Here is a 23910-nt window from a genome sequence, read left to right as displayed (position 1 = left end):
CAGCCGCTGTGAATGAATGAAAACCAAGTCCTGACAGCCATGGTGGCTGTCAGCTTGTAGTCCTCAATTAACTACCATGGTAGTGTGGAGCACCATGGTAATTCATTGAATCTTCCTGTTAGTATATCTGCTTGCCTGTACATCCTGTATGGGCAAGCAGATATACTGACAGGTCTGCAGGAGACAATGCTTTGCAGGCTCCTGCAACCAAATATAATAAATGCACTTTTTTTTTTAACTGCAAAAAAATGTGCATTTTCTATTTTTCTGCAAAAGGTGAACTTATCCTTTAATAGGACACAACAGGATTATTGCTTTTCTTTCTCTTACAATAAGTCCTGGAGGTATTTGTCTGTCCTTCATCTCTACCTCCTTGATTTGCATAAATATGTCCACTCTGGTGAGCTTAACGAACACGTTTATGCCACTACTTCCCAGTGGGCTTGGGTCATTTGGATTGTTCCTATATGCTCACTGGTATGTCTGTTTACAAAATGTTAACAATTTAGTGTGATCAATTTGAATATAAACATTGTTTGCTAAAAATAAGTCCGCAGTTACCATCCAGTTTTAGAACCACAACTAATATATTTTTTCACTCGTTTTACACACTCTAATATTTATCAGTTTTTGTTGTGATTGTTTATTAAATCTTGATCTGCATCTCCCTGAATGCCATTATTTTGGTTATAGCCATGCTGTTTATTTTTATCAGTATAATATCCCTATAAGTCCATTCATAGCAATGGAAATGATGTGATAAAATCTCATTTTACAACCTGCACAGGTACATTAGACCCTAGCTCTCCGTACACCATGATGTCACCCAGCCAACGTGCAGGCAATTGGCCAGGGTCTCCTCAAGTGTCTGGTCCTTCTCCAGCAGCTCGCATGCCTGGAATGTCACCAGCAAATCCATCTCTTCACTCTCCTGTCCCTGATGCGTCTCACTCCCCTCGAGCTGGAACAAGTATGTTGTGGTTCCAATCATGCTCTCATTTAGTAATTCTAGCTCATTGCTCTTCTAGAGCTTCTCGTCACAAAATCAGCTACAAATGTATGACGCTTTTCACAAAATTTCAGTCTGGATGCTAACATATCTTAAAACCTATATGAGGTTATCCCATTTATATTGTCAGTTACAGTTCAGATAAGATGTTAATCACAAATTAAAAACTCACTAAAGATAGGCTAGAGTAAAGGTAGCTAAACATTCAGTGGGATTTGTAGTTGTCTTCATATAGCAGTTGTATGCTAGGGGGAAAAAAAGAACCCAAGTGACCTAGTGATGTACTAGCCTTTTCTTTATATTTATTTCAAGCTTCCTCCAAAAGACAGTTTGAGCCTGCAGCCATCTGCCACAACAGGCTGGGTGTGTGGATAGACCTTGATCTTTAGATGCAGTTCATCTAAAAAAAAAAAAAAAAATAATCAACAGAAAATCACTTTTAGTTGGATGAACATTTTAAATTCCCCCTTTCTGTCATGTAATGTTGGCATCTAAACACAACCATCGACAAATGATTCCTCTGTGATCAGTGTCAGCGTGGGGAGTTAATCTAGCATTAGAAAAACCCTTATCTGTTTTGTCACGCTAAATATCAACTCGTGGACTGTTGTCTCAGCATCTTGTGCATAATGCATGCTACTGGTGATTTACTTTTGCTTTTTTTTCTGGAAAGCTTTGCAGATCATTTCAAATATTATATTTTAATTATCTGTACCTATAGGCATCCTGCACAAGATTACTAAATGTCTATTTATTTGTATTGTTTGCTTAAGGCTCTCAGTCAATGCCAACAAACATGCCTCCACCTCGCAAGCTACCTCAACGTTCATGGGCTGCATCTATCCCCACCATCCTCACTCACAGTGCCTTGCAAGTCTTACTCCTGCCTTCTCCTACTCCTGGGTTATCACCAGCTTTGGCAGGAAGCTATCTGTGTTCTCCTCTTGAAAGGTTCCTCGGATCTGTTAACATGAGGCGGCATCTTCAAAGGATAATACAACAGGAGACTGTACGTACAGCATTTCGGTGTAATTCAAAGATTGTCTTCACATTCCTAGAGTTCATTCATATCTGTGTGACTGTGGTCAGTCCTTGGAAGATGTGTACTACTTTATGTGGGGTACACACGAGAAGTAATTTTTCATTCATCCCAGTGAGTTGAATGAAAAAAAACTGAGAGATCGCCATACTAACACAAGGTATGTTAGTGTGCCAATCTCCTCCGCTGTGACTTTGTGTTCTGACAGGGGGACTCCAAGCCTCCTACACCCCACTCTCTTCTCTGCCTGAACAAACTGATCAGGGCTTGCAGCCATTGGCTGCCAGCACTGATTGGATGTCAAATGCTGGGTTTTTCAGCATGGCCATTCGACAGAAGCTGGATGCAAGACTGGCTTCTGTAGAATAGACAGGTGTACACATGGGCTGAAAGTTGGCTGGTTCCTGCCAAACCAACCATTTTCTACCTATTTGTTCCCAGTTTAATTCCTGCATGGAGCAGTTTGGTGTGCTTTACAAAGTCCACTGCACTGGTTTGAACTGATCCTTTGTACAAATGTACCAGTCGTCTTGTGTTTAACTTGTGGTCCCCACTCCACACTATGCACTCTGATGGTAACAAGCTCTTTGTTTTGTATTCATCTGTTACTTTATGTATTTCATTTTCTGAATGTTAGTTAACTAATAGATATACCAGAGATGTATACTGTTACTGTTTTTACTCCTACAAAAATTGATGTTTTGTGTCTAATTCATTATTTTGGCATTTAGATTTATAGATATGTTTAAATGTGAATTGTTTCTTCCAGCTTCAACTCATAAACTCTAATGAACCAGGGGTAATCATGTTCAAAACTGATGTGCTAAAATGCCGAGTTGCTCTTAACCCCACTACAAATCAGACTTTACAGCTGAAAGTAACCCCTGAGAATGCTGGGCAGTGGAAGCCAGAGGAGCTGCAGGTGTTGGAGAAGTTCTTTGAAACAAGGGTATGTGTTTTCTGTAAAATATTTGACATACAGTACAACCAGACTATGCCCTACTATGCTAGGCAATCTATCCAACATATTCTTGAGTATAATAGAGAAAATCCTAGCAACAAGCAGAATCATGTAATAAAGTGTTACTTCATCCAAAAATTGAAAAAATGTTCTTGGCAAGGTTTCCCCTACATATTTTTCATTAACATTAACTTCTATTTTCAAATGCTTGGAGTACAGATGTATTTTTAGCCTTGAATCCTGCTATTGCCCCAATGGTGGTCGCGAACTGATGTGCAACAGTGGGGAGGTGTACAGCTGCTGTTGCTGTGTAGGCATGCTGCCCTGCAGCCCACTGTCCCCAGCTCCTTGCCAATCTGATCATAAAAAGATGAGTGTTCTTAGTAATTGAGTCAGCTAAGAAGATGACAAACTCCCTGCTCGCTTTCCTCTTGTGCAGTCTTCTCCCCCTAAGCCTTCTCTGGCATTGTTCAGTGTGCTTGCTTTCTGTAGCATTTGGAAGCACAACAAGGATTGCACAGTACAACCCAAGTTCCCGAGAGCAGCCTGAGGAGGAGACCCCACTACACAAGAGGGAAGTTGTCAAGCAGTTTGTCATCTCCTCTGCCTGCTCTATTATTGATAACATTTACCATTTTTCCTGATGACAGACCAGCAGGGAGCAAGGAGAGGGGGAGAGAAGTGCTGGGGGTCAGGATGCTGTAAAAACATTTGGGGACTGGTGTAAAGTGGGTGGGGAAGTGCAAGAGCACCAGAATACTAGTGAGGAGTAGAGGCAGAATCACCCAAAGCATTCTGAAACGCTGACCTGTGCATTTTTTCAGTGAAAAACTAAACTGTTGAGAACAACATTGTGTTGCTGTTTTAAAAAGGCAGTTGATTAAATGTTCTGTTACTTTTTTTATTTTAGGTTGCTGGGCCACCATTTAAAGCAAATACTCTTATTGCTTTCACCAAGTTATTAGGAGCACCAACTCACATTCTTCGAGACTGCGTGCACATAATGAAACTAGAGCTGGTAAGAGTTCATATTTATGTGCTACTTCACAATATTTGTGTGTTCCACCATATTTCTAATTACAGTTGATGTTACCCGTATAGACCATATACTGCTGATTTATTCTATGCTTCAATCATAAATGGAATCTGTCATTAGTGGAGTATTGGAAGCTGCCTATTACTGATCTCTTGAGAATGCTCATTCCCTGTCATTTTGATGCTCTAAATAGAATGCTGTCTGAGTTGCCGACCCAAGACTAATTATTATGATACAGGATTTGTATAGCGCCAACAGTCGGCGCAGCGCTTTACAACATAAAGGGAGGCAGTACAGATACCATACAATAAAAAACAAGAGGGCCCTACTTATAAGACTGATGCAGAGATAGGTAGTTCTTGCACTCGTGTGATCCTAATTTACAGCATGCTTGTCCCAGGTCGGTGGGTGTGGTCCCAAGCCATGGGAACACACGGCACTGCTTGGCCATGCCCCCACTCCCCTCCTGATGGGATTTGACTGATGGCAACAAGGGTAGTTTTCTTTTATTCCCTCCTGGAACTGGGCTTTAACGTCAAAATCCAGAATTTAATTGCTGCCACTTCTTAGCACCCCATCCCAAAAAATTATAGGAAACTCAATAATGATACATTAATTATAGTATGTATATAATTAATTTATACACAACTCTTGCAACTCATAGAGCATAGAGTTTTCATTGGGATTAAAAGCAGAACAGTATAATTAAACACATAATAGTAGAAATTTTTATACAGGCATCAGCTCACAGAATGCAAATCGTAATTTGTTTTCCTGTCATTTTATTTTTCTGTTCACTAAGCTCATGAATCTGCTAAATGTACCATATATATGTTATAGTATTGAATGTTGCAGTATTTTGTGTACATAAATGATTTAGTTACAATGTGTTATTTATGCGCACTGCACTTTTTGATATGAAATTGACCATAAAATAAGTAATGAATACCTGTAAAAAATTGTATTTGTAAACTGATGCTTTTTTGTTTCCTTGGAAAGTTTTGGGGGTTTTTTCTGCTTTTTTTTTATTCTTGTTTATCTTTTTTTTTTTTTTTTTTTTTTTTATGGCAGTTCCCAGATCAAGCTACACAATTAAAGTGGAATGTACAGTTTTGTTTAACCATCCCTCCCAGTGCTCCACCAATTGCACCCCCCGGGACACCTGCTGTTGTGCTAAAATCTAAAATGCTGTTTTTTGTAAGTATTCCGTATATTACAATGGCTAAGACTTATGTTTTAATTGTTTTTAATTATCTTTATGTGGGAAAATTAACTCATTTTCGTGTGTGTGGTGGTGGTGGGGGGGAAATGTTTTTGTGGTTTTTTTTTTTTTTTGTTATTTTACTGCTTAACCGTCTCGCGCTCGCCATATGAAGTAATATGACATCCTCCCACTCTAACCATGCGTGTGTGGCTTCAGGACACAGCGGATCGCCGATCAATGGAAAGAGCCGAAGATGTCAGCTCGGTCATATGATCAGCTGTGTCCAATCACAGCTGATCGCATGTAAATAGGGAAATGCCGGTTAACGGCACTTCTCTCCTCACGAGCTGTCACGCTGACAGCTCGAGAGGAGAGGAGAGTCGGTAGTCGGCATTCCTCGGAGGGGACATGTACACTGATCATCAGGGCACTGATGATCAGTGTGCCTTGATGATCAGTGTAGCCCCAGCAGTGCCACCTCTCAGTGTCCATCAATGACAGCTGTCAGTGGTCATCAATGCCACCTGCCAGTGCCCATCAGTGCCACATCAATGCCACATATCAGTGCCCATCTGAGCTGCCTTTCAGTGCCACCTATCAATGCCAGTCAGTGCCACCTATCAGTGCTGCCACTCAGTGCCAGTCAGTGCCGATCAGTGCCGCCTTTCAGTGCCATATGAGTGCTGCCTGTCAATGCCCATCAGTTCCACCTACCATTGTCGCCTCATCAGTGCCCATTAGTGCAGCCTATCGGTGCCCATCACTGCAGCCTCAGCGCACATCAGTGAAGGAGAAAAATCACTTATTTACAAAATTTTATAACAAAAACTAAGAAAAAAACGTTTTGTGTTTTTTTTCAAAATTTTCAGTTGTTTTTGGTTTGTTTAGCAAAAAATAAAAACCCAGAGGTGATTAAATACCACCAAAAGAAAGCTCTATCTGCCTAAAAAAAATGATAAAAATTTCATATGGGTACTGTGTTGCATGACCGCGCAATTGTCATTCAAAGTGCGACAACACTGAGCTGAAAACTGGCCTGGGCAGGAAGGGGGTATAAGTGCCCTGTAGGCAAGTGGTTAACCTCTTGCCGACCGCGCATAGCCGAATGACGGCTTCACCGCGGCCGGCCAGTTCTGAGTGGACGTCATATGACGTCCTCCCAGAACGCGCTCTCCTGCGCGCCCCAGGGGGCACGCACCCGGCGATCTCCGTGATCGCTGTGTCCTACGGACACAGCTGATCACGTGATGTGGTGAAAGGCCGATCCCACCGGCCTTTTACCACGTGATCAGCGGTGTCCAATGACACGCTGATCACAGGGAAATGCAAGTGCCGGTTCTCGGCTGCACTTTCCTCACGCTGTCAGATCGTGAGGAAAGTACTGCCGAGAACCGGCAGTTGTCAGAGCGGGGATCGGCACCGATCATCAGGGCACTGATGATTAGTGCCCTGATGATCGGTGCCCAGCAGTGACACCCGCAAGTTCCGCCCAGCAGTGCGCCCACTAGCCCCGCCCACCCGTTCCCAGCAGTGCCCTCACCTGTGCCCAGCAGTGCACCCACCTGTGCCACTCTGCAGTGCCACCTACCTGTGCCCAGAAGTGCCACCCACCTGTGCCCACCCACCTGTGCCCACCTGTGCCCACCAGTGCCACCCACCTGTGCCCACCCACCAGTGCCACCCACCAGTGCAGCCCAGCAGTGCTGCCAGTCAGTGCCACCAGTCAGTGCCCAGGGGTTGTGCCAGTCAGTGCCGCCAGTCAGTGCCCAGAAGTGATGCCAGTCAGTGCCGTCTATCAGTACCCATCATCAGTGTCACCTATCAGTGCCGCCTATCAGTGCTGCATATCAGTGCCGCCTATCCGTGACCCCTAATTAGTGCTGTCTATCAGTGCCGCCTATCCGTGCCACCTCATTAGTACTGCCTATCAGTGCCCTTTAGTGCTGCCTATCAGTGCCCATCAGTGCCCATCAGTGCCGCCTCATCAACGCAAATCAGTGAAGGAGAAAAAATACCTGTTTGAAAAATTTTATAAAAGAAACAAATAAACTTTTTTTTTTTTTCAAATTTTTTGCACTTTTTTTAATTTATAGCGCAAAAAGTAAAGCGCCCAGTGGCGATTAAATACCACCAAAAGAAAGCTCTATTTGTGAGAAAAAAATGATCAAAATTTCATATGGGTACATTGTTGCATGACCGCGCAATTGTCAATCAAAGTGCGGCAGCGCTGAAAGCTGAAAATTGGCCTGGTAAGGAAGGGGGTATAAGTGCCTGGTAGGCAAGTGGTTAAAGCAGTAGAAAAGTTTTGGGGATGCCCCTTACCTTTTTGTTTCCATCTGTGGAAGTGGCTGTCAGTTATCAGGGGTGTAACCAGTGTGATTGCTAATGCTTTATGCTGACATGGGCAAACCTCTTATTGAACTGAATAAACAAGCTCCTTTAACCACTTGAGCTCCAGAGGATTTACCCCCCTTAATGACCAGGCCTCTTTTTGCTACTTGGCGCTGCACTAATTCAACTGATAATTGTGCGGTCATGCAATGCTGCACCTAAACGAAATTTACGTCCTTTTTTTCACACAAATAGAGCTTTCTTTCGGTGGTATTTGACCACCTGTGCGCTTTTTATTTTTTACGCTATAAACAAAAAAAGACCAAATATTTTGAAGAAAAACAATATTTTTTACTTTCAGCTATAAAAAATATATAGTAAACTCAAAGTTGGTTATAAATTTAGGCCAAAATGTATTCTGCTACATGTTTTTGGTAAAAAAAATCCCAATAAGTGTATATTGATTGCTTTGTGTGAAAGTTATAGCGTCTACAAACTATGGTATAGATACTGCAATTTACGACATTTTTTTGCTATACAGCGCTGCGCTAGTTTAACGGACAATTGCGCGGTCATGCAATCTTGTACATAAATGAAATTTATGTCATTTTTTTAACACAAATAGAGCATTCTTTTGGTGGTATTTGATCACCTGTGCACTTTTTATTTTTGGCGCTATAACCAGAAAAAGTTTTGAAGAAAAAATTTTTTTTTGAAAAAAACAATATTTTCTCATTTTGATCATAAAAAATATCGAAAAAAAACTAAAATGTCATCATATATTTAGGCCAAAATGTATTCTGCTACATGTTTTTGGTTAAAAAAATCCCAATAAGTGTATATTGATTGCTTTTTGTGAAAGTTATAGCGTATACAAACTATGGTATAGATAATGGAATTTACACAGCTTTTACTTTCTGACTGCCCATCACATTTCTTGAGGTGCTAAAATACCAGAATAGTACAAACACCCTCAAATGACCCCTTTTCGGAAATTAGACACCCTAAGCTATCTGCTGAGAGGCATATTGAGTCCATGGAAGATTTATTTTTTTCCACAAGTTTCTGGAGAATGACAAAAACTTTTTTTTTCTTTTTTTTTACACGAAGTTGTCATTTAAATGATTTCTTTCTCGCACAAGCCATGGGTATATGTGGAATTACACCCCAAAATACATTCTGCTACTTCTACTGAGTATGGGGATACCACATGTGTGAGACTTTTTGGGAGCTTAGCCACATATAGGAGCCTGAAATCCAATGACCACTTTGAAAGCCTGAAGGTGCGTAACTTCCTCATTACACTTCCTCACTACCTATCACAGTTTCGAAGGCCCTGACATGCCAGGATAGCCCCAAACCCCCCCAAATGACCCCTTTCTGGAAAGTAGACACCCCAAGGAATTTAAAAAGAGGCATGGTGAGTATTTTGCAGATCTCATTTTTTCTCACAAGGTTTTGAAATATAAAAAAAGAACAGAAAAAATGTTTTTGTTTTTTTTCTTCATTTTCCAAAAACTTGTGGCAACAAATGAGATCTGCAAAATACTTACCATGCCTCTTATCAAATTCCTTGGGGTGTCTACTTTCCAAAAAGGGGTAATTTGGGGGGGTTAGGTGCTATCCTGGCATTTCAGGGCCTCCGAAACTGTGATAGGTAGTCTGGAAGTGTAATGAGGAAATAAAGCCCTTTAAAAGCCTGAAGGTGCTTATTGGATTTTGGGGTCCTGTACTTGGCTAGACTGCCAAAACGTCTCTCACATGTGGTACCCCCATACTCAGAAGAAGTAGCAAAATGTATTTTGGGGAGTAATTCCACATATAACTATGGCATGTGTGAGCAGTAAATCATTTAAGTGACAATTTTGTGTAAAAAAAAAAAAAAAAAATAAATAATTTTTGTCATTTTCCAAAAACTTGTGGTAAAAAAATAAATTCTTCTATTGATTCAACATTCCTCTTAGCACATAGTTTGGGGTGACTACTTTCCAAAAAGGGGTCATTTTGGGGGGTGGGGGCGTTTTATGCCCAGCATTAGAAGTTTATGCCACACTTCATTCACTCTTCTAACCACCTGAAGACCAAGCCTTTTTGTTCTCATGAAAACAATCAGTATTTTTTGCTAGGAAATTAAATTAAACCCCCAAACATTATATATTTTTTTAAAGCAGGCACCCTAGTGAATAAAATGATGGGTACTACAATTTTTTATGGCACATAGTACTCGCGCAGCGATTTTTCAAATGCAATTTTTAAAAAAAAAATACACTTTTTTTACTTTTAATGCACAAAAACACAATATATTGGCCAATTATTTGTTAAAATATAAAAGATAATGGTATGCCGAGTAAATAGATACCAAACATGACATGCTTTAAAACTGCGCATGCCACGTTCAATGGCGACAAACTGCAAACATTTTTAATAGCCATAGGCAGCGCTTTAATAGCCTTTAAAAGCCACCATTTTAGATTTACAGAGGAGGTCTACTGTTATAATTACTGCCCTTGATCTGACGTTCACGGCAATACCTCACATGCATGGTTCAACCTCTGTTTACATAACGGCACAGAGTCAAGGCTTGTGCACACAGATGTGCGCACATGGGAGGGGCAATTTTTTTTTTTTTTTAAGTTATTTTGATTTTTTTAAAATTATTTTTACATTGTACCATTCATTTTTTTCTTTTTTTTAATCACTTTTAATGCTATAACAGGGAATGTAAATAACCCCTATAACTTCAATGGGCATTGTCACATATTCTTTTTTGAGAAATCTGGGGTCTATCAGACTCTAGATATCTCCTCTGCTCTTACATTATCTAATCAAACCAAAATCGGTGTGATCAGATGCTTTCCCAATTTACAAATGGCGCTGTTTATATCCTGCGAAACTGAAGTGATGAAATGCTTGTAGCTTCCGAATTCTTAGACTATAGAGATGATTGGCATCATTCTGGTGTCCAAACAGCTCTATGGTCAGCTGGCAGAAACACCGGCTGCATTCTCAGGTTCCCCCGATGGCACGAAACTGCCCCAGAAGGCCGTGGAAGGCAGCGGGGCAGGGGGGACATAATCTTCCACTGCTTGTAAAAGCAATCTTGCAGCTAATTAGCCACTAGGATTGCTTTTACATGAAAGTCGATCACCGGCTGAAAAAAACGATACCAGGATGATGCCTGCAGCTGTAGGCATCATCCTGGTATAACCATTCAAATCCAGTGATGTACCAGTACGTCGCTGGTCCTTGTTGGGTATATATACTATGTTCTTTTTTTTTTTGTATGCAGCCTGTGGACTGAATGAAAAAATGAGAAGAAATATCTGCCAGAAAAAGTGTGTGGTATGCCCACCATTAGAATATACCGCCCTGCATCCACCCACTTCTAATGGTGGGCACACATTAGGTCACACTTTGCCAGTTCCAAGATTGAATAAATGTCTAAATAGTGGCACGCTTGAATAAAAATTGTCCACGTATAAGTGGTACCCCATATGGAGAAATGATGACACCAAGTCCCAAACTGCTCCCCATGTAGTCTGGGCATCCGGGGGGCTCCACGTGACTATCTTTTCCCTCGTAAATCCAAAACTTATAAGTATAGCCTGTTGTCCTCTCACAGGTCTTCTACATCTTGACCCCATATCTGGCACGCTTGCAGGGGAGAAATTGTTTGAATGCAAGGCGGCCAGAAAAAATAATAAGGGACTCATCAACGCAGATGTTTTGCTGGGGAGTATAGGCATCTGCAAACTTTAGGGTAAGGTGATTTGCGAGGGGCTGAATTTTGTGGAGCCGGTCAAATTCAGGGTTACCCCGAGGATGACAGAGTGTATTGTCGCTGAAATGCATAAAACACATTATACTCTCATATCTATGCCTGGCCATGGCAGCAGAGAACACGGTATATGATGAATGGGGTCTGCGGACCAATACAACCGCAATTCATTTCTTTTAGTAATGCCCATGTTGAGGGTTAGGCCCAAAAAAAATTTATATTTGAAAACCGTAATGAGTTTCCATGCGAATGGTCTGGCAAGGTTTGAATTTGGGTTGGAGGCGATAAATTGTTGTGCATATAGACTGCTTTGATCCACAATCAACGCATACAGATATTCTGTGAAAAACAGCTCCAAAAATCAAGGAGGTTTGTGAAAGACCAGGATGTACTAGACCGCTGGTACTCGCCAGTTCACCAAAAGGTAGAGCGGCACTAGTACTGGCACTCTGCTGCATATGAGAGTCATCAAAATTTACCGACAAGTGCTAACAGAGATCAGGCCTGATTCTGGGAACACTGCGGTTTTGTGTGCAATGAATCAAGTGACAGTGATCTACTGACACTGCACTTGCTGGGGGAGAAGGGGGGGGTAAGCGTAGGGGCTTAACGCAGGTGTTGGCAGGTGCAGGGGCTGATCCCGCTAATGCTGCGTTTTTGCAGACGCTATACTAATGTGAACGCTGGTATAGTGCTGACCTGATCAAAGATATTGACCCATTCAGACACTATACTAGCAATGGAGGTTTATTGTACATGGGCGTGCTCCTGGCAATCAAGGGGTTAAATGTGATGACTGGTGTACTGTCGGGCAATATGACGCTATCTGGGAGGGGTGTGAAAACCACGGGAGCGCGAATTACGTATATATATATGTGATTTTGCGTACCCATGCCGCCCTGTAGCAGTATTTCTGCTGTAGGGTGGTAAGGAAGAGGTTTGTGTTATGGCGCTGCGTTACTTTAACTGACAATTGCGCGGTCATGCAACACTGCACCCAAATTAAATTTACATCCTTTTTTTTCCACAAATTGAGCTTTCTTTCGGTGGTATTTGATCGCCTGTGCGTTTTTAATTTTTTGCGCTATAAAAAAAAAGGCTGACAATTTTGAGACAAAAAAACAATATTTTGGACTTTTTGCTATAAAACATGTCCAGTAAAAAAAATTAAAAAATCAAATTTTGGCACAAATTTCATCCAAAATGCATTCTGCGACATGTCTCTGCTAAAAAAAAATCCCAATACGTGTAAATTAATTGGTTTACATGAAAGTTATAGCGTTTACAAATGGCGGGAAAGATACTGGGATTTTTTATTTTATTTATACTAATAATGGTGGCGATCAGCGACATATTGCGGCGATCAGCGACATATGACGGCGACCAGCGACTTATGGCGGGACTGCGGGACTGTGGCGGACATTTTGACACTGGGGGGGAACTGACTTGGGGTCACTGACATCCCCAGTGACACCAATACAGTGATCAGTGAAAAAAAAAAACCACTGAAACTGTACTAATGGCAATGGGGAGGAAGGGGTTAACATTTTTAGTGTTCACTGTGTGAGGGGAGTGTTTTACTAGGGGGAGGGGGTGTGTGCTGGAGGGGGGGGAGGGAGGGGGGAGCTGATCGAGGCAGAGAAACCCTCTGCAGCTTGTCACGAGCTGAGCAACTGACAGATAACAAGGCTGTGTGTAAACAATGCAGCCGTGTTATCTGTCAGTAATCACAGCTCATCGTGGCCAAAAAGCCGGTAAGGTAATCACTGGCCGTGACCCGGCGGCTGGGACCCGCTGATGACACCCGCGGGACAGGTAGGGCGTGCACGCGCCTCGCGTGCGCCCCCTACCTGTTTTGCAGAACCGCGTTTTAAAACGTGGTTTTGCCTGTGAGTGCCGCCCTGCCACCGTATATCTACAGTGGCTGGGCGGCAAGTGGTTAAATTTCCCTTTAATTATGGACAGCAGATGTTGCATGGACCAGTAGTTCCCGAGTGGTGATATTGGCACTTAGTAGTGATGTTCATTGCTTGAGAAAGCATTGGACTGTTTTAGTATAGCACGATCCCAAGCCTTAAGCTTGTGGTGTTTGGTTGACTTGCCCTGCCATCTTCAATGTACCTAATTCGTTGAATTGTTATTTTGTTTGTAGCTCCACTCACATATAGAAATAATGGAAATATTGGAGGATTATAAATAATATATGGTATGGTGTAAACACTAGCTTGAACATAAATTTAAAGTAGTATTAAACACACTCCGTATTTATTTTTAATACATGGCGCACAATAAAATAAACATTTCCAAAGTATTCTGTTTGTTAAAAATCTTACCCTAGCACTTAAAGTTTACCACTTTTAGTGTCGCTGGGTCCTGCTTTCTCAGAGCTGCTTACCAAAACTTCCGGTCTGCACATCAAAGAGCAATGGACAATGTAGCCTCCAGCCAGTCTATTAGCTTTGAAAATGGAGGTTACTGGAGAAGAACAAAAGAATCAGGGGAGTGTCTTGCCAGTTTAGGCTATGGGACTTATATCAGTTTAAGTCAATAACCTTTCAGAAAGTGAAACCCACCAAAATACATTTTGTCTGTGCTATGAAAAACATATAAATATAGTTGATCTAGCAGCAGAAATATGCTGATTTGTCATATTATGGCAGGAGCTTGGGAAGGTACTGTATCTGTTTTCCCTAATAAAGCCTTTCTCGGCCAGGGTTTCTTTGGAGGTTACTAGGAGTTTCTTGAACAGCAAACAATTGCAGATTCTCAGCTTAATAGCGACTGACCAGTAATGGTCTTTTTAGCTTTCTCCAACGGGAGCATACTTCTCTATGAGCACCAATGTAATAAGCATTCTTCTTCCTGACCACTAATATAAAGAACATTTATCCTACTGACCACTACTGTAATGGGATCTGTGTCCTACTCATTACTAATGTGAGGGGCCCATTTCCCAAAGACCACCAATATGAGGGTCCTTCCACTGACCCACCAATATGACGGCTCTTTTTCTGCTGAACATTGATAGTAGGTTGTCAACTTGCTTCAACTGGTCATCCAGTATCTTAAAGTGAAATTCCAGTCAAATTCTAAGTAAGCCTAAACCTCTTACGCCCCCATTCTAAGACTATTCTGTCTACCTTTTAAAAGAAAAGATGACTATATTTACCTATTTTGAAGCTTTTCCGGTTTGGCCATGTGGTCAGGTCCTAGGGCCGGTTTCATTGTAGAGGAGAGGCGATGATGACGTCACCCAATGACTTACTATGGGGCATCACTAGTCCTAGGAACTTTCTTTGTCATATAAGTGAAAAGAAGACCTTTTTCAATCTGTTTTCTTAGCAAAGTTCTTCATAAGTCCTAGCTTAATGTGTAGTGGAGACTGAATGTGGAGGTAGACTGATTCAGAGTCTAAAAGTGGTGTTTTGATCACATGCTTCCTTCCTGGAGTCCGCGATGTCCTATTTTGGGCATTGTTTTTGGGTGTAATGATTTTTCTTGTCTCTGTGGTTATTGCTTTTCTACCCATCGGCTTGTGTTTTTGCATGAATGGGACAACATATAACCCATTTGTGTGTTTCATACTGGATCTTATTCCAGGTGGAGTTTCATACTCTCATATGTCTATTTTATTTTGGCAGCTTGGGGTAATGGTACTGATAGGCATTTATTACCATTCATTTAAAAGTGATGCTTCTCTGTAACTTTAAGGGAATCCATAAACAAATGCCACTGTTTATAGTCAAAACATGTCACTCAAAAATTATGGGTTATGGCAAAATTCTGAGTGCATATTTGAAATCGACATATAGAAAAAAGCACCCCTGAATAGTTTTGTGACCAAATCTTTGAGGTCAATATGTAAACTTTTTTTGTACCATGAAAGAAGTACGCACATTCAGCTTGTCAGCTGCATGCATTTCCAGCCCTTCATCTAGCACTGCATGTTTCATCTCGTTTTCTAATTTGATTATAGCTTCAACTTACCCAAAAAACTTCAGTGCCACCAGAGCCAGTTAGTATTATTGTCCCCATCATCTATGATATGGCGTCAGGAACCACTCAGCAAGCAGACATTCCCCGACAGAACTCCTCAGTGACAGCACCATTAATGGTCAGCAATATCCTCAAGAGGTTTGCAGAATTAAATCCACCACGTTCAGGTAAGAGATTTGTACTGTCAATTCCTGTTTAATCATTTCACCTAGTTTTCATGAAATAAACTTTATAGGGAATCTTCCATGAGAATAAATACAACATATAAGTGAGATTTGCAACATATGTTATGGTTTAAAAATATGTGGGACAAAAAGAGAATAGCCACCTAACATGACACGTAAATATGTGTCATATAAATATCTCCGTCTCACTAATAGTGTGGATTTATAAACCCGATATACGTAACATAAAAAATAGCAGTATGACAAGTGCAATACTGCTCACACAGAGTGGTTATTAGAAAATCCAAGCGGAGTAATGTAATTAGTAATTACAAAAAAGTTTTATTTGATCACATGGATCATACGGAGGTTAGACAGAGACATGGTAAACAAGTCATTATAAAATCACTAAATTAAAAACATTCGGTGTCTCCAGATCTAATAGTTATTCGACAATCAGGAATCCACATAAGGCAATAAAGTTCCCAACTACTTGATCAAAGAATTTTCATAGTTTCCATACGGTATCTGCATAGGGAGAACATTCTTCAAAAAATTGTTTTGGTAACCACCACAGTGGATAGAATGACCTCCTGAAATGGAAAACCAGAACAGAAAGGATCATAGTAGAGGGAACAAAAAAATGTCGAATAACTATTAGATCTGGAGACGCCGAATGTTTTTAATTTAGTGATTTTATAATGAATTGTTTACCATGTCTCTGTCTAACCTCCGTATGATCCATGTGATCGAATAAAACTTTTTTGTAATTACTAATTACATTACTCCGCTTGGATTTTCTAATAACCACTCTGTGTGAGCAGTATTGCACTTGTCATACTGCTATTTTTTTATATTTAAAAATATGTGACCTCCAATAGTCTTTTTAACCATTTCCATAAATTCAGCTGCACAACTGTGGAAATACGATGGAATGTGAACTTTTCAAGGACAAAAGTGGGTGGATAATTGGTACCAACATCCCCATTATTTGCCTTTAAAAAGATAGCCCTAACAAAGAACAAATAATGGGACTTTAAAGGTACCATTTATTTAAATTTAATTAATGCGAAATATATTATTATTATAAGTTTTATGAGCACATATTTACATTCAACAATTATAAAAGATGCTGTTATTATACAGGACTTGTATAGCGCCGACAGTTTGCTCAGTGCTTTACATTATGGAGGGAGACAGTACAGTAACAATACGGTTCAATACAAGAGGGATTAGAGGGCCCTGCTCCTTGGAGCTTACAATCTAGGAGGGAGGGGATAGTGGTACAAGAGGTAATTTAGCTGTGGGGGAAGGAGTGGTAGGAAGAGTAGTGGATTCCAGTTTGGCTGAGGTCGGAGTAGGCTTCCCTGAAGAGATGGGTTTTCAGAGTGCGCCTAAAGGTGAGCAGAGTAGGCGATGGCCTGATAGATTGGGGTAGGGAGTTCCAGAGGATGGGTGAAGCCCTTGAGAAATCCTGAAGACGAGCGTGGGAGGAGGAGACAAGGGAGCTAGAGAGTAGGAGGTCTTGCGAGGAGTGGAGAGTACGGCTTGGGTGGTATTTAGAGACAAGGTCAGTGATGTAATTAGGAGCAATGTTATGAATGGCTTTATACGTCAGTGTTAGTGTTTTGAATTTTATCCGTTGGGCAATTGGAAGCCAGTGGAGGGACTGGCAGAGAGGGGTGGCAGGTATAGAGTGGTTAGTAAGGTGAATGAGTCTGGCAGCAGCATTCATGATGGACTGGAGGGGGGATAGCCTGCGGTGAGGTAGGCCAGTGAGAAGGGAGTTACAGTAGTCAAGGCGTGATATAATATTGGAGTGAATGAGTTGCTTAGTGGTTTCCGAGGTTAGGAATGGTCATATCTTGGAGATGTTGCGGAGGTGAAGTCTACATGAGTTTGTCAGCGATTGGACCTGGGGCTGAAAGGACAGATTAGAGTCTAGGATTACACCTAGTACCCTGGCTTGAGGGGTGGGACTGATGATAGTGCTGTTGATCTTGATGGAGAAGTCGGGGGGGGGGGGGGGGGGTTGCACGGGCGGGGGGGAATACTAGGAGCTCAGTTTTGGGAAGGTTGAGTTTGAGAAAGTGGAGTGACATCCAGTCCGAAATGTCACTTAGTAGGCTGGTGATGCGATTGGAGACTGAGGGGGTGAGGTGTAGAGAGATAATTTGCGTGTCGTCGGCATAGAGATGGTAGTTGAAGCCGTGGGAGTTTATCAGTTGGCCAAGGGAGGAGGTGTAGATGGAGAAGAGGAGGGGTCCGAGGACAGAACCTTGAGGGATCCCAGCAGAGAGAAGGAGTGAAGGGGAGGTGGCAGCGTTATAGGTAACACTGAAGGAGCGCTGCGATAGATAGGAGAACCAGGAGAGCGGAGTCTCTGAGGCCAGGAGGGTGGAGTTTTTTTGAGGATGAGGGGGTTGTCAACCGTGTCAAAAGCCACAGAGAGGTCAAGTAGTAGGAGTATAGTATAGTGGCCATTGGTTTTGGCGGTTAGTAGGTCATTGGTGAGTTTGAGTAGGGCAGTTTCGGTGGAGTGTAGGGGGCGGAAGCCGGACTGTAAAGGGTCGAGAAGGTTGTTGTCGGTGAGATCCTATTGTCATAACATACAAAAGTTATAATACAAATACATGTAAACATTATGTAAGGAGGACTGTGGGAGAGTTATGACAGTAGGATGAAGAGTGTCTTTTATGATTGATGTATGTAATTATGAGCTCATAAACCTTATTTTTAAAGAATTCTCTAAGAATACAATATTTTTGGTTTTAATTAAACGTGGATATATGGCACCTTTTAAAGACTGATTGTTTGTTCTTTGTTAGAGCTATTTCTTGGAATGTGAACATGCTCTGCTATATTCAGTTTTCTTTTGTGGATTTATAAATCGTTTTTCCATAACTATGATGTGCATGAATGACAAATGTGGTTGAAATGCATGGGTGAACCAAAAAAAAACTTTTCATAGATTTTGTAAGTTATTTATCTTTAGCAAGCCTTTTGTTTAGGGCAGGGGTCTCCAAACTTTCTAAACAAAGGGCCAGTTTATTGTCCTTCAGACTTTTGAGGGGCTGAACTGTGGCCAGCGGAGTAGAAATTTTCTTGGCATCAGTGGCATCAGAGTAAACCGTTCTCCATCTTTGGTATTAGGGGAAAGAATGGTGCCCTTATTGTTGGTGTCAATAGAAGAAATAGTGCCCCATTGTTGATGTCAGTGGCAGGAATTATGTTCCATTGTTGGTATCAGTGGGATGAATAGTTCCCTGAGGGGCCAGATAAAGGCATGTGAAGGGCCACATCTGGGCTACAGTTTGGAGACCACTGGTTTAGGGTAAATGTGTTCGATTTTTCTCAGCAGAGTTGTTTTTACTGAAAGTGAGCTGATTTTACATTTGAGAACCAGTGTAAGGACTCACCTGCCCTTGATGGCCCATTCATACCTCATGTGATAATGCAAGTTATGTGCATTTATGCACTGTGGTCCATTCATTGTTTCAAAACACAGGTGCTGCAACCTGCCCTGCACTGAGGTGAGTTTCAGCTTATTAATCATGAATGGGCTATAACACAGCACACCATAATGCACCACAACACATGTTTCTGTGTACCACATTCTGGTTGGAATGGACTCCTAAACTTTAATCACTTGCTGGTGTTAGATTTGAGCCAAAAATGACGACACATATAGCACCTATGTTTTCAGCTGTCCCCCCAATCACAAGTAACCCATCAAAGCCAATTGCATATAAGAGAGACCGTTTCTTTGGTAATTCAGGGCAAGTCATGACAGAGAACAAGCAGGTATACAGTGAAGGGAATAAGTATTTGATACCCTGCTGATTTTGAATGTTTGCCCTCTCCCAAAGAAATGACCAGTCTAAAAATTGAATGGTAGGTGTATTGTAACACTGAGAGACAGATTAGCAACAAAAAATTCAAAATAAATGCATGTCTAACAAATTATGCACTGATTTGCATGTTCATGAGGGAAATAAGTGTTTATAAATATAAATGTCGCGCTCCTAATCGAGCAAAAAAATGAAATAATGAAATAGTGTACCCGTACAATTGAAAAATGTAGTCAAATAAAGAAAAAAAATTGTTTAAAATAAATAAAACCCCCTGTGAAATCAATATAAAATAAAACCAATGTGATCAAATATCTGTTCAAACATCCAGTGAATAACATATGATAAAAAATAAGTCTCTAATTAACCCCTTCCCGCCGTGCCTCCTGGCCCTTTAAGAGTTTCAGACGCCGGGAGGCGGGGCGGGTGGGGCGTGGTTTAGGAATCGTGACCGCCGTGACGCGTCATCACGGCGGTCACATGATCGGGAAAGGTCCCGATCAAAAGAGCGGACCGGGACCTTTCTGTGAGTACCACGTGTGCTGGGAGCGCGCAGGGCGCGCGCTCTCAGCACATGTTTTTTGCTACATGAACGCAAATGTGCGGCCACTCGGCGTCTAGGCCCAGACACCGGGAGGCCGCACATTTGTGTGTGGCCGGCGCAAAGGGGTTAAATTAAAGTGATCACTTCCAGTGATTAAAGTGAGGTTATAAATTCCAGTGACTTCTTTAGTAATGTTGTCAACTCTTAGTGATGATAAATTCCAGAGACTTCCTTATTGTGATTTATAAGATGTACGCTCACCTCCTTGCTTGCCTATAATAGGCTTACTGGGGCGTGGTTTAGGAATCATGACCGCCGTGACGCGTCATCACGGCAGTCACATGATCGGGAAAGGTCCCGATCGAAAGAGCAGACCGGGACCTTTCCGTGAGTACCACATGTGTGCTGGGAGCATCCTCAGTAGGAGAGAAGTTTGAGGATCTGTCCAAAGGAGAAATACAAGGGAGGAGCTGCAGGAGAGAGAGATCCCACATGCTGTGTTTGGCTTATTGAAAGGCGTTCTATTGTTCCTAAAAGCGGTTTTTCAAGTTCACCTAATGTGAGTGCATTTGGGCATTGATTAAAGTGTTTTAAATATAAAAAGGATAAGGCACTATTCTTTGCACTTCTCTCCTACTGAGGTTATGTCCAAAGGAGGAATGCAAGGGAGGAGCTGCAGGAGAGAGATCCCAGTAGAGATGAGAGATGGGGAGCCAGTTGGGAGATATCCACCACACCTCATATGATGCAATACACATCTATTCTAAAAGTTCTTTAAGAGAACGAAAGCGCAGTAAGCCTATTATAGGCTAGCAAGGAGGTGAGCGTACATCTTATAAATCACAATAAGGAAGTCTCTGGAATTTATCATCATTAAGAGTTGACAACATTACTAAAGAAGTCACTGGAATTTATAACCTCACTTTAATCACTGGAAGTGGTCACTTTAATTTAATTAGAGACTTATTTTCTATCATATGTTATTCACTGGATGTTTGAACAGATATTTGATCACATTGGTTTTTTTTATATTGTTTTCACAGGGGGTTTATTTTATTTATTTTAAACAAAAATTTTTTTTTCTTTATTTGATTATATTTTTCAATTGTACGGGTACACTATTTTATTATTTCATTTATTTGCCGGATTAGGAGCGCGACATTATTTATATTTATTTTATTAACACATAAACATGTGAGCGAACCTATACTTATTATAATTGGTGGCTCACAAGTACTACTCATATTTTCCAGAAATAAGTATTTGATCCCCTTCACAAAACATAACTTAGTACTGGGTGGCAAATCCGTTGTTGGCAATCACAGAGGTCAGATATTTCCTGTAGTTGGCCACCAGGTTTGCACACATCTCAGGAGGAATTTTGACCCACTCCTCTTGGTAGATCCTCTCCAACTCATTAAGGTTTGGTGGCTGACGTTTGAAAATCTGTGGAGTGAGATGAAAGTTTAAGTTGCCAATCGGATTAAGGTCTGGAGACTGGCTAGGCCACTCCAGGACCTTAATGTGCTTCTTCTTGAGCCACTCCTTTGTTGCCTTGGCCGTGTGTTTTGGGTCATTGTCATGCTGGAACACCCATCCACGACCCATTTTCAATGCCCTGGTTGAGGGAAGAAGTTTCTCACCCAAGATTTGATGGTACATTGCCCCGTCCGTCATCCCTTTGATGCGGTGCAGTTGTCCTGTCCCCTTAGCAGAAAAACACCCCCAAAGCAGAATGTTTCCACCACCATGTTTGACAGTTGGGATGGTGTTCTTGGGGTCATAGGCAGCATTCCTCCTCCTCCTCCAAACACGGCAGTTGAGTTGATGCCAAAAGAGCTCGATTTTGGTCTCATCTGACCACAACACTTTCAACCAGTACTCTGAAGTTCGCCACTGAACATTTGAATGATGCAGACGGGCCTGGACATGTGCTTTCTTGAGCAGAAGAACCTTGCAGGCACTGCAGGATTTCAATCCTTGTCGGCGTGGTGTGTTACCAATTGTTTTCTTGGTGACTGTGGTCCCAGCTGCCTGGAGATCATTGACAAGATCCTCACGTGTAGTTCTGGGATGATTCCTCACTCTTCTCATGATCATTGACACTCCACGAGGTGAGATCTTGCATGGTGCACCAGACCTAGGGAGACTGACAGTTGTTTTGTGTCTCTTCCATTTGCGAATGATTGCACCAACTGTTGTCACCTTCTTACCAAGTTGCTTGGCGATAGTTTGGTAGCCCAGTCCAGCCTTGTGTAGGTCTACAATCTTGTCCCTGACATCCTTGGACAGCTCTTTGGTCTTTGTCATGGTGGAGAGTTTGGAATCTGATTGTTTGATTGCTCCTGTGGACAGGTGTCTTTTATACAGGTAACAAAATGAGATTATCAGCACTCCCTTTAAGAGACTGCTTCTAATCTCAGCTTGTTACCTGTATGAAAGACACCTGGTAGCCAGAAATCCTGCTGAATGATAGGGGATCAAATACTTATTTCCCTCAAGAACATGCAAATCAGTGCATAATTTGTTAGACATGCATTTCTTTTGAATTTTTTGTTGCTATTCTCTCTCTGTGTTACAATACACCTACCATTCGATTTTTAGACTGATCATTTCTTTGTGAGTGGGCAAACATTCAAAATCAGCAGGGGATCTAATACTTATTTCCTTCACTGTATATTTGTGGTCTTGACTTCTGATATACATGTGCTTGTTACAGTTCAGTGACTTGCTAAGTAGCAAAGAAAGGATAAAGAGTTCTTCCCCAAAGCCTCCACTTCAAAAACAACTCCATAATGGTAGCCCCTATATTCCCAAACTGAGGTGTTCCTTTAAATTTTGTTTGGAGAGGATCGCTCTTGTGTGATGGAGGAGAGTAATTCAGATAGAATGCTAAGCTAATGGTGTCCTCACAGCCATTATACATCTTTGTGCACTGCATCCTGTCCACATGCTGCTGCCACCAAAGCAATACATGCTATTTTCTATATTGATCCCTTTTCATGTGTATACCATAAACAGAGTGATGGACAGGTTGTGACACATTCTTTGAGCATAAAATATTATCAGTTGACTTAGCAGGGTTCTGTTATCACTTATGTTTCAGTTAATTAGTTAACTAATGATGGTTTCCTCTGCTGTTTTTTTTTCCTCTAACCTATCAATGTAGGTGAATGCACAATATTTGCTGCAGTACGCGATCTCATGGCTAACCTCACGCTGTCACCTGGCAGTCGACCCTGAACACTACTTTGCAAACTGCATGGATCACTCTTCCTCACGCAATGGCATGAGTAGGAAATGGGACAGTTATCCATTTGATATTTTTGTCTGACGAACACAGAAGCGGGCAGATATTTTTCAAAAATGCACTTCTTTATCCAGATATTATATATAATTGATCAAAAAAAGAGGAATTTTTGTATAGTGCTGTTGTATAGTGTGTTTTACTATATCTCATTTGAAGCTCTGGCGATGTAAGTTTTGGCTTCCCAGGAACAGGTTTAATATTGTTTTATACTGAATGAAATGAGCAATGCCAAACTTTGTTTTCTGTAAATGTGTTTTTTTTTTTTTTTTTGTGTAACAGATTTTGTTTTTCTTAAGAATGAATTTTCATTTTGAATACTGTAAAACTGTGACAGACTTTATAATGAAAATGTATTTTAATATGACTGTTTAAAATCCTAATACAAAAAAAGGATTTAGGCGTGTTGAAAATGCGTCCTAAAAAGCAATATTTAATAAATTAGAAGAAAAACACTGGTCTTTCATGTTCTCGGGCAAACAGGGTCACTCACAGTTGATATACAGATTTCTTTTATTTTTTTTTTAAGGGTTAAAAAAAAAGTTTGAACACACATATGATGCTTCTAGTGAGAAGTTTCCTGAAAGTAGAAAAAGTTGAGACAAGACCTGCCAATGGTGGCTAAAGATATATAAGAACATATTTGGTGGCTGAAGCAATTGTCACCTTTATGTGGTGGTGAAAGGTTTA

General features: G+C 41.2%; 1 protein-coding gene across 2 annotated transcripts in view; it reads left to right on the top strand.

The window, feature by feature from the left end:
• The window catches only part of MED14 (mediator complex subunit 14), a 92803-nt gene extending 69128 nt beyond the window's left edge, over positions 1-23675 (top strand). The window contains exons 25-31 of one of the 2 annotated variants that reach the window (XM_089673924.1): positions 788-970; positions 1783-2018; positions 2818-2997; positions 3920-4027; positions 5117-5242; positions 15335-15521; positions 23083-23675. In XM_089673924.1, the coding sequence (XP_089530050.1) occupies positions 788-970; positions 1783-2018; positions 2818-2997; positions 3920-4027; positions 5117-5242; positions 15335-15521; positions 23083-23156 (1094 nt within the window). In that variant the 3' untranslated portion in view covers positions 23157-23675. The remainder of the gene's footprint in view (positions 1-787; positions 971-1782; positions 2019-2817; positions 2998-3919; positions 4028-5116; positions 5243-15334; positions 15522-23082) is intronic. The other variant, XM_089673925.1, reaches the window with a different exon arrangement.
• Positions 23676-23910: the final 235 nt, after the last annotated feature.

The sequence above is a fragment of the Staurois parvus genome, unplaced genomic scaffold (genome assembly GCF_062004578.1).
Source record: "Staurois parvus isolate SC_StPar_1 unplaced genomic scaffold, SC_StPar_1.0 ptg000145l, whole genome shotgun sequence".
Taxonomy (NCBI): Eukaryota; Metazoa; Chordata; class Amphibia; order Anura; family Ranidae; genus Staurois; species Staurois parvus.
Note: the sequence above shows the minus strand (reverse complement) of the source record. Positions and strands in the feature narration are given on the sequence as shown.